The 11909-nt window shown below is 36.1% G+C and overlaps 1 protein-coding gene across 3 annotated transcripts; it reads right to left on the minus strand.

The window, feature by feature from the left end:
- Window positions 1-1470: 1470 nt before the first annotated feature.
- On the minus strand, window positions 1471-9242 carry LOC124297653 (broad-complex core protein isoforms 1/2/3/4/5-like). Of its 3 annotated transcripts, XM_046748905.1 has the most exons (7): window positions 8889-9242; window positions 8548-8734; window positions 8266-8448; window positions 7528-7789; window positions 4563-4940; window positions 4201-4484; window positions 1471-2837 (listed from the first exon to the last, which is right to left on the minus strand). In XM_046748905.1, the coding sequence occupies exons 2-7, from the start codon at window positions 8731-8733 to the stop codon at window positions 2730-2732; spliced, it is 1401 nt and encodes a 466-aa protein (XP_046604861.1). In that variant the 5' UTR covers window position 8734; window positions 8889-9242; the 3' UTR covers window positions 1471-2729. The 3 variants fall into 3 exon arrangements, with proteins under 3 accessions (XP_046604861.1, XP_046604862.1, XP_046604863.1); XM_046748906.1 differs by lacking the exon at window positions 1471-2837 and having other exon boundaries at window positions 3404-4484; window positions 8889-9241; XM_046748907.1 differs by lacking the exons at window positions 1471-2837; window positions 4201-4484; window positions 4563-4940 and adding an exon at window positions 5105-6570.
- Window positions 9243-11909: the final 2667 nt, after the last annotated feature.

The following is an 11909-nucleotide window of genomic DNA, read 5'->3' on the forward strand; positions in this document are numbered from 1 at the left end:
CGACGTGTATGAAATTGTGATTTTCATTATTACTTCGCACTACGACGCGCCGTCGTTTCTATTTTGTTTTCCTGCAGGAATTTCGGGATTATTTTACAGAACGAAGGCCAAGCGGAAGTTGACGAACATGTGACAACGATACAAACTGCAAAACGTTGCTTTAGATAAACTGACTAGTGCGCGAACCGTAAGAAGAAAATAAACTAATATAACATGTGTTGCTAATTTGTACATTTCCTAACGGGTTGTCCTTGCGATAAGAATAATTGCTGTCGTCAGTTGACGCGTCCCAATTGTTATTAGAATTCAATTGACCAATTTTAGTTATTTGTTTTTTTTTCTTTTCTATTAATTAAAGCACGCTGTTATTGGTCAATTTGTTTTCCTTCTCTGGGATTTGCACAGGTGTGATTATAGGCAATTACTAGTGTCAGCAAACACTGGTGTGTTGGTATTCGCGGTTTGTCCCAAAAATAACATTCATTATCATAACTAACATAGAGATTCGTATATTCAAAACGCGTAATACTCAATACGACGCTCAATATAACGTGCAAATAGTTGTATATTGCATGCGCAAATTAATTTAGAAGTTGCAGCATCACGCAAACAACATACTATAAACATGCGCGAATAATCGTTGACTCCACACGTATGACAGCAGAAAATACTGCCCTGCTATATTTATTTGTTTATTATTCTTTTTTTTACGAGTTATAATTATCACTTTCGATGACTGGAAGACGAATTCAACAAATTATGAATACGTGTTACTCTTTCTGCGTCTCGAGATCCGCTCGCATCTAAAATAGCCAAGTTACCGTGTCAATTTTCTACTAAAATGTGATCCGTCACAAATCACGAGCTTTTTTCACGAGTAGTCATGGTAGTTAATTTGACGTTCTATAACTGAGCAGCAATAAAGAGAAGCTTTGGACAACAGATCAATTAGATTTGCAAAATACCACTGGCATCAAATATAAAATTTTGTGCAGATTAGATATACAAATACTAGAAGTAAAACATATCTAAATTCACTAGCATTTCAAAATCACCGATACTGACCGATCATTGTAATGCCATGACTGCGACGTTCCATTTCTTCATCTGCAACTTATCTCCGTAAGATAGTATTGCAGAATTAACCAGTAGTGTCTAATCAATATATGAACCCGAATTCACTGTTCAAGTATTCCATATTGTTGAACGTGACAGGAAAATTTTGTAATAACAAAAAACGAAAGGAATAAACTTGACGAATTGACCTCTTTGCGGCAAAAGTAGTACGTAAATTTGCCACCAGGACGGCGCTTCTTTCCAGCTATACATAGTAAGAATGCAGCTTATTAGATGATGCGTCACGCACGTGGGTTGCATGTATCAAGGCGTGATCTAATTTCACTTTTTATCATACATAATTACATCTCAACTGTACGTTGATTTTTTTTCCCAACTTTCTATTCATTCTAGATTTTCAATGTCGTTTTTCTTTACACAGTTTTCAGAGGTACAATTTATTGGAAAACTCCATATTTTCCGTTTGTATAAACATATAACCATAAACAAAAACGTAAATGTCACAGTAATTCAAATGACAAATGTTAACATAAACATGTTTATACTTTTACAAAATTTAATATAAATATTATTCATGTATTGGTATATTTATAATATGCATATTATTATACGATTACAAATCAAAAAGCGTCCCGATTTTTTTTTTGTTTCATTGAACTATCAAGCATTTCGGATATTTGTAAAAATTTGAGCAGCAATTGAACTGCCAAAATGAGTCATATGAAGTATTAATCTTATTTCTTATTTTTTTGCTCAATGAAGATGTGCAGATTATTCAGACATTGACAATGTAAAATTTTAACTTTATTGTTGTTGGTGGAAGTAAATGGTAATCGTAATAATTTACATTCAATTCAAAGACACTTTGCGACCGGCTTATTTATTAGTACTGAGAAACCTGAAGCACCAAGTAAAGGAATATTCAAAGATACCCACATCCAGAAAAATCAATAGTACATTAAAAACGATGAACATAGATCGTCTGATCTGCTATAATTTCTAAAGTGCCATTATTCTAGTGAAACAGTCAAATACCTCAAGTTATGTTCCATAAGCATTTTGTTCCTCCATGATTTATCATTAGGAGTACATTTCACTTTTGCCTGTCCCTGTATTATCCTCAATTATTGAATTATTTTAAGTAAGTTTCCTTCCTTAGTACGGTTTTCTAATTTACGTAGAGCTGTAACATAATCAAAAATACAATTCTCTGAAAGCAACGACTTAGTCACAATTCGTAGAGTGATAAGCAACTGCACAGATTCTGAGATTTAATCATTATATTGAATCCGCATACGTATCGTATAGCGATGATTTATGCAGTAGTATTTTCGTTTTTAGATTTACGCTAAATAACAGCAATTCACATGATTTACCGTTGCAACAACAGTGCGAATACTTTAAAAAATGCAATGTCGAATATTTATGTAAAAATAGTAGCATGATTATTTGAGGTTTAGTACTTAGTACTTACGTAGAGAAGAAACTTTATATCGGAAGCAATGAACAATAATTGAACTCGGTAAAGTACAAATTTTTTTCAATCATTTCACGTAGAAAAAAAGTGGCTGCTCCAGCCTTCTCGTATACACATCAACAAATTTTTAGTGTTAAAAAATTAAATACAATATACCTCTTAATATTCATCTTGTCTAATTCATTTTCCATACCTGGACGTTGTGTAAATTATTTATCATAAACATATTTAAATTCCTGTTGAATGTTCTTAAATCCCGCATCAAGCAAAATTTCCATAGTATCTGTACAAGCACAAGAAAGTTATCACTAATTTATATTCACTAATCAAGCATTAAAATTAAGTAAAGGTGCTCTACAAAGACATTTCTCTACTTTAAGCTATGATTTTCCCCTTACAACGTAAAAGCTCTAGGACTGAAAGTTTGCTTGAATAGTGTTATTACTAGTATGAGACACAAGAAAAGTACGGTTACCGTCATTTAAAAAATCCTATGAACAATTCGTCGTTTATATACAAAACCGGCCGGCCAAAAATTTGGGTACACCAGGTAAAATTTCTTGCTGCACTAATAGAGAGCAGACTCAAAAATAAAGATCACCAAACGTTCCAACGGCATTTTAAAAGACATATTTACCTTTGTTTTGCGTTTTTGTAAAATTTTCTACAATATTTTTGAATTTTTTCTGCTTCGCAAAGTCTTAAGGTGTAAAATTGACTGAATATAAAGAACTTCGTATAGAAAAACGAGGCACGATTATTACTTTACGTAATCAAGGCATGTCATATCTAATTATCGCGAAAAAATGAATGTATCGATAAATATGGGCTGGCTTTTCTTTTTTTTTCTTGCACTAAAAAACAAGTTCAAAAGCTGAAAGTTTTTTTTTTAATATTTTGCCTTAAATCCGATAGTTTACGAGACACAACAACTCAACTGACGATGATTCTCCAAATTCTAACCGAAAGTATTGCCCCTCCACTCACCAGAATCTTGATCCAAAGTTAAAAAGTTAAGTTAAAAAGTTAAGTAAAAAAATTATTTTTTTTAATTCTGAAAAAATTCAGACTACTCCAGTGTGAACCCATGCAACGTTTTACCCTTCTGATATTTTCTCTAAAGCCCCCTAGCTATTGAATTACAGCTTTTTGTCTAAAACATGTCTTGTTTAGCTAAAAATGCAATATTGGGACGAAAAAAAATCGTACGAAACTTTTTAAAAAACGAAAATGTAGGTTTTGATATTCTTTTTACGTTTGTCATACAAAAAACCGAGGAAAATTTTTCCCCAAGATTCGGAATTAATTTCCGGTGACTAAAATATTGCCTATAACGGCCATGTTCAAAAATACTTTGCAGGGCCAAAAAAATACTAGAGAATTTTCCAAAAAAGCAAAATGAAGGTACATTTATCTTCTTCAAAACACTTTTTGGAACGTCTAATTATCTTTATATTTGAGTCCGGTATCTAATTTTTAGTACAGCAAGAAATTTCGCTTGGTGGACCCAAACTTTTGGCCGAAAGTGTATGCTAGATCTATCTTTGTCCCGCCTAATATGTGGTATAACAATAGTTTCAATAATCTTCAATAATTACACGCTTTCTTTGTAATTCCTAAAACAAACAGTAAAGATTTTACGTTACGTCAGCGCGATGAATGTGTCTAGATTGTTGCCTTGAAGTATCGTAATATGTAACGCCAGCTCGCAACATTTCTCCATGCCGGAAAACATCATGGGAAGAAGGCAGCGATGGCAACGAAGGCAACGGTGGAAGCAGACAACTCAACATGCCAGCTGTACCATCCGAAGCGTATATGCCGTTGTTGGGTGGACCCATCGGGCCGGCGCAAGAACTTACAGGTATGCTTCCAGAAAGGCAAGGCTGTTCTCCAGATCCTGCGACGCTTCCCGGAACCATTATGTTTCCTAGATGAGTGAGAAAGCAGAAATTCAATTGAAATTGAAAATTCGACAATGTTAACTTACCCGCAGCTTGCCACTCACCTGGTAGGCTCAAATTTGAAACACTGGAAACACTGGCAGTGGAAGAAACCATCGATAACGGAGTGACCGTTTGCATGTCAGAACTTTCGGTTAATCTCATGTTAGGATGATCTCGCGAAGACGTCATACTCGACAAATCTGCAGCCGTCGCATGTGGTTCTCGATTGTTTAGCAGTATTTGTGACGCACGATGCAGATCGTCCATACGCTCATTTTTTCTGTGCTTAACACGGACACTGCCTTTGCTTGGTTTACCGTTTCCAAAATGAAGTAGCTCCAAGTGTCTTCTCAAGTTTCTTGATTGACGTAAGATTGCCCCGCACAATGGGCAAGTTGCTGGCTGATCGGACATACTCCTGGCTTTTGAATTTCCATCTCCTGTAATGGAAAAGATTGACCAATAGTTGACATCGAGTATTTCTGCCTTTACTCTTTTTTGTTCAATACATTTCTTCGAGATGCATTTTACCTGCAATCAGGCGTTTGCAAGCATCCACACAAAAAGTTTAAAACTGTTCTGAGAATTAAGTACTGAATTAAATTACTTACTCGTCGTTGTTTCGTGTTCATAGGAATTTTATTTACAAATTTTTATGAGATTAACAATACAATGTACATTTCTTAAAATTGCTCTCATATCCTATAGAGTAATATCTGTTTGTATTTTCTTCGAAGACTCAAATCACTGGACAAATATGTATTTAATTACTGTTACCCTTCTATTTATCATCGTTGAGCTTAGTAATTGTTTCGTGATATTGAATGACAAATTTGGAGGTCAATGAAATGAAATGTGTGAGAAAAATAATACCTAATTCTAGCAAAGGAGTGTAAGCCCAAGTAAAAAAAGAGAATATTTAAATAAAACAATGATTGCAAAAAAATAATAATAATAATAATAATAGTAATATTTACTCCCCAATAGTCAACAGCCACATAGGGTTTCGTGACGGAAGTTACTTAGAATCAACTACATGCGAATGAATAAATCAGAAATGAGTATTAAAATATATCTCTTACGGTAAGCAAGTTTCGAAAAGAAGATTCAAAAATTATAGCCCTATTACCGTTTATACAATTTGGAATCAGTACAGGATTGTATTACGATTGGGCAGTATTTAAAAACTAAAACTCACTCTAAATATTATTCTAAAAACTAATTACTAATATTAATGTGTCATGCAGTCGAAAGTAAATGGAAGAATTTGATCAACAATAGGAGTTGTCAACTCTAAGCCCCGTTTTCTCCGTTAAGTACCTGATAAGAATGTTATAAAATAGTAGTATTATATTAAGATTAAACGAGTTTAATCTCTGCTGTACGCTTTGATTCGCTTTCGCTTTAATCGCGCACTTTTTTTTCATCTGGCAATCGTTGGCGATGATATATTACTTCGCGGTGAAACCATGTTCGATCCATGCGGCGATACAAGAGAACCGTGTGGCGATGAAGATGGTAAAGGACTCGGTTTGCACTCAATTTGTTCACAACCACTGCTTCCACTATCAGTTCCGTAATTGACAGACTGCCCAGTGTACCCAGGGATCTCAACTTCGGGTTTAATCTCAATAATCATTGGATCGGAAGAGCTGTGCTGGCTAGAATTGGCGTTAAAACGGTATTTGCACGACGAAAGAAGATGTCGTCGCAAATTTCTGGCTTGGCGCAACGTTGCTCCACACAAAGGACAAACACCCGGACAATCTGATGCACCTCGTATTTTTGAGGCTCCAAGCATCATGGCATTCACGGAAGTACAACCAGGGGTTGAGGAGTTGATTGGAATCGGTACACTTGGAGGTAAGCCAATATTTAAAGAGTTTGGAAAAGAAGGTATGTGCAACGGAGAGTATTGCTGCATCGGCATCAGGGTGTGAAGGTGTGGCTCAGAATCCGGTGGATCTTGGTTTGCTGTCCCTTGAGAATCTTCACAGGATATAGGTGTCGAATGATGCAGTGGAGGTGAATGAGACCCATGACGGTTAGAATATTCCGAACGATCGTTAACTGTTGACAGACACAAACACAATGTTACCATTCAGGGCTGAACTGACCTTTACAGTATTACAGTGAATTCATTGAATGTGACTAGCTGGCTGATATGTTACTGTATTTCATTATTCCGAAGAGCTAGAGATAAGTTCATCAATAAAATATAAACTGCACCTTTCTTCAGGCTTATTCGAGTACTGTGTAGCAAAAGCAACAAGATTTCAATATTTTCGAGATATTGGTTTGTGTGGCAAGTTGTTTTTTTATAAATTTTATTTCATTAGGGCTGTGCTGCTATGAAACATCTCTTACTAATTGCGTTATAGTTGCAAAAACTACTAGAAGTATCTGTTCAAAGTAAATGTTTGAAAAGGAATAATAAGTAAATCATTCAAAACTCCATGTCTATTACCTGATCCATTTCAAGTGTTGCACTTTTCATGATTTTTTTAAATCCATACTCGAAGCGTCATCCATTGAAATATAGTAAATAAATGACATGTTTGATGGAAAGAACCGTGGTAAAAGACAAATATCTTGATATCCTAAAACTGAACACTTGAATACGCCACAGTATTTGTCGATATCATATTTGAAATAGTGCAATTTTCATTGTATGAACATAACTTTAGATCACGACGAAATAAAAATAGGAACAGTAAACAGCCTTGAAACAATGCTATGCGTATTGATTGTTGATAGAATTTCGCTCATCAAAAATATTGTATTTGTATCCAATTAAAAAGCAGTTCAACCCAATTGATGGTTGTGCTTGTGTCCGTTTCCCAAGCGACAATTCTAGTGAATAGATCTCTCAGCCTTAAATAACCATTAACAAATTCACAGATATCATAACAACATTGACAGATTCATCGGACACAGAACACAAGTAACAGTTATTCCATCACTAAGAAAATTTATTTTAACAAAGGAATAAAACAGGTATAGAAAAGTACTAATTATAAAATTTACCTGACTCATCACCATGGTTTCCGCCACTCTCGTCATGTTTACTACGTTCGTATTCCATAGTCGTTCTACTGTCCTGATTGTGTGCTTCGAGCGGTCTGTTTTCAGTGTCGTGATTGTCGTCAGTTCTTGGCCACTTGCACGACGAAGAAGACGATTTCGTTCGTCTTTTTCTCCGCCTCAGCGGTAGATAGGAGTTGATAACATCACGAGCTAAGGCCTCACTGGCTGCTGGGATTGCTGACAGAGGAATTTCCTCGCCATTCTAGAAGAAAAAAGAAAGAAGAATAGTCAAAACATAGAAGTGGAAATTGGAAAGTGATTACAATTTTAGACAAGATTGGATATCAAGGAGGTGAAGTGGGTCTTTTTACCCTGAGCGTAAGTTTGTAATACACGTCGTTGGCGAGCACGAAGACGAATATTATAAATATGCAGGGCATAAAAAGAATTTTCATACGTGGCGCACACTCAACTTTATGCAACCAAAGTATGGTTTAAAAGTGTTTTTGCACTGCCGCAAAAGCTATCATTCTGAGTAAGGAACATAGACAGAAAAGGACACATAAATCGTACTTGAGTTACACGCATAATTTCAATTTTTATATCTTCTGAATTTCTCAATATTGGTGTATGAAAATTCCATTTTTTCAAATAGATTACAAATTTCCTGAGTTTTGTAAGCTTGTAAAATCTCTGAAAAATGTCATTTTTCTGAACTGATTAACACATTGAACTTACTTCGGTAAGAACAGTAGGTGGTGTTAGTCCATGAATATTTAGACAGTGAGCCGCCTGAAGAAGAGACGGAAGTTGAGAGGGTTCGACGCTGATTTCACCTCTGTAGACAAATTCTAAAAGAGATTCTAAGTCTTCGGCTCCGATTCCAGCAAGCATTATGACAGGATGTTGACACGGAGTGCTCTAAAAATGATTGAGAAGATGGAAAATATAACTGACGATGCATCGTTCCAGACATTATCATAGCGGCAAGGGTAATTCAGCAATCATAAGTTGTCTCACCTTAAGCAAATCTAGGAGGAAGGGACTGGCGGCACAGAGTACAATTTTGTGAGCAGCGAAGCTTCGTCCACCTGCAGCTAAAGTGACGTCAACTAGCTCGCCGTGACCTCGTAATAACTGCGCCGCCGATGCCAAAGAGCTGCCGAACTCACCCCATGATAAACTGTAGAGATGGTTGCTGCCCATTCTAGACACGGAAGAAAGAAGTGATGAAAATTTGATTCATGTGTTACTTAACCAAAGTTTCATAAAATGTTTGTAAAAGATGTGAGGATAACTGGTCATTTTGATAAGCACGAGAATGGGGTTAGGGGGGAAGGCTTTGATTGTCGGTGGCTTACCTCGCTGTTTACGAGTTTGTATTCCTTCGGAGAAAGTCGATAAATCAGAAGAAACAAATACAAATTAGGCCAAATCAAAAGAGATCGCTTTCTGTCATAACAGCTTGTTATTCAAGCAGTTCACAGTGTCCGCGCAGCGGGGTTATATTTGATGTTCGTTAAAGCTTTGTCAAGATCCACTTGGCACCGCAATATTTATCGCACAAATCTTTTCGTTCACAACACTTTTGAATCACGCTCAAAAACTTTTCGATTATCTTCTGGTGATCCTAAATGTCACATTTCTCACGACTTGGACGACTATGACGCCATGGAACGTCTCAACGGAGTTCCGTAAAAGTAGAGCAGCAGATACGCCGCTACTCGCTCGCTAGACGGTGCTGCCGGCCTCGTCGGTACGGCCATTTTTTGCACTAACGCAAAGACGAACGATGCCTCCTTCAACCTTCTTGAGCCATAGACATTAATTTTGTTCGCGAAGCGCATGCGCATAGGCATTCAAAATTTCCCACGATGTACATACCATGTGACAAAATCTATTTATATAGTTTAATTTCAGGTATTCAAAAATTTCCGTAATTTTCTTCAATTAAAATCCAGTTCCCTTTTCAGAATCTTGGAAAAAGTTCAGAAAATAAGTTCAGCCTTCTACATATCTTTAACGTGCTTCTTATCTCGCTTGTAGAAAACTATTTCAGAATTTTTCAGATATTTTCAAAACTTGAATCACTAAATTTTTTCAATGGATAATTTGAAAATTGCTCAACAAATCGAAAAAAATTCTTCATACGAAGATTCCCACAACAATTGGAACTAAAAATGTTGTAGCTGAAAATTTTTATCAAATTTACAACCCAGAGGTGACTTTCACAGTAACGATGATATGTTACCAACGTTTTGTACGCGATAGATGTTGGTTACGATGAACTTTCATTACCAGCGTGGTCAGTTGCTTGGTTGATAATACGTCAAACTGCTAATATCTCCAAACCCGACAATCTGTTACGAAAAATAACCCAGGGCTGTGAGTTTATATACCTATACATGTTCAGTCAATGCTGGTAAAAAAATGATGTAGAAATTACGGGTGGCAAGTTGTAGTTTTTACCCAAGGTTTTGAGTTTTACCGTCTAAATATCGCATATTCGTTACAGATGGTCTTGAAACACAAATTATACTTCAAGAAATCGCAAGAAAATACATGCGTAATAAAAATATTAAAGATCTAGAGAAGGTATGTTTGTATTTAAACTGGGCATTTCTGTGATGATTTTATGCAGTGCGCCTGAATCTAGGCAACTGCACTTGAGTGCAGTCGTAGGCGTAAAGAAAGTCAGGCGGTATAAAAGTGGAATTGGAATATCAATTAATACGGAATTTTTTTTTATGTCAAGTTGTCATACGGCAATTGTTTCCACACTTTTCAACAAGGCCGGCTCGAATTTTCAAATAATATACCATCTATCAAGCATCTGACAGATATCATTTATTTGACCAGCTTTTGATGTACTGCCCGTACTTCAACAGCTGCCATCGTGTTAAGTGAATTCTTTTTTTTTCTTTCAGTTTCTTTACAGACAAACAGACTCTGTACACTGAAATGTCTAGATATTTGGTACTATTTACTGCTGTACATATTTAAAGCAATGACGTATCCTACATTTTACATCGCATCAATTATATTTCACGACTGAGGAATTTATCAACTTAACAAACCTTGATACAATTAAAATTTGTCGATATAACTATGATATTCGCACCACCGTTAACGCAATGTCGCGAATATCATGGAAATTCAATTACACACAAGATATTTTACTAATAATATAATAATTTACCAACAGATCTTGAGTAATGATCACATTCATCTTTATAATCTTTGACACTATCGAGAGAAACGAGTTCAAGAATGGATAAACTAAAATAAGCACGCTGAATGTATCTTCCGTGATGGAACAAGACATGTTCGATATTTTAAAGGGGTTGAAAAGTCCGATTGTACGTACGTAGCGACTCAGCAAGTGTATAATAATTGATCGTATGATCTTTGATTCGCATACGCGCAGTCGCCGTAGGCAAATTCATGAATATATACCTACCTGCGGTTCGCCTGTCGTAGACAACTGAGCCACAGACAATGAGTACCGTGGAACGATTTAATCAAAGGCAATCCCGAGGCCGGACTGACCGATATCCAGAGTAAGGCGAACCGCGGTGATAGAAACGTTGCATTATGCTTATACTTACACATGGAGGATAAACGTGCAATATAATTTTCAATTATCATCTCGTCCTTGTGCGGCGCGTGGTACAAAGTGAATGGTAATGAAGTCGCACAATTTTCGTTGCTCCGTTGCCAGGATTTACAAACTGAAATTATTTGCCGGTGCTCCAAAAGGCGTAATAAGTACCTCAGTCATTGGGGCGTGAATATAATTAGTCCAGTCCTCGTGCCCACTTCGAACCTTGAAGATACAATTATAAATCGGCGCGCTGGATTTCAGGGTTCTACATGTTATTGTCGTGGCGATTTTCTTTTTATTTTTCGACAATTTAACCACGACGAAAACTCGAGGCACAAAGCGAAACTTACGTCGGAGAAATAATTTATTCATTTGTATCTTAGGTTTCATTCGTTTCGCCGTCTGTTGTGCCCTGGTGATTATCACTTCTGGCAGTTGTTACAATTTTACGCACTACTTGTCATCATCGGTTGTAACAAGAGCGGGATATGAAAATGAGAATTAATAGAAAACGAAGAACAAATTGTTCCGGAACTCGATTGTCATTTAGTTTTTACTGTAGACTATTTCTGCGATGTTTCACAAATTGTAATGTTTTAAAACCTTTGACTGGATATTGTATGAAATGAACAGATATCTTAGAATTTTCAACTGTCTAGAGTAAATTAGACAGACGTCTGAATTACCATATCAAGCCGAAGTATAACTTATTTCAAACTGTCGGTTATACCTGAAACAGTAGTTAGTTACTCACAAATATAAGTCTTTTCATTTTCCA

The sequence above is a fragment of the Neodiprion virginianus genome, chromosome 2 (assembly GCF_021901495.1).
Source record: "Neodiprion virginianus isolate iyNeoVirg1 chromosome 2, iyNeoVirg1.1, whole genome shotgun sequence".
Classification (NCBI taxonomy): domain Eukaryota; kingdom Metazoa; phylum Arthropoda; class Insecta; order Hymenoptera; family Diprionidae; genus Neodiprion; species Neodiprion virginianus.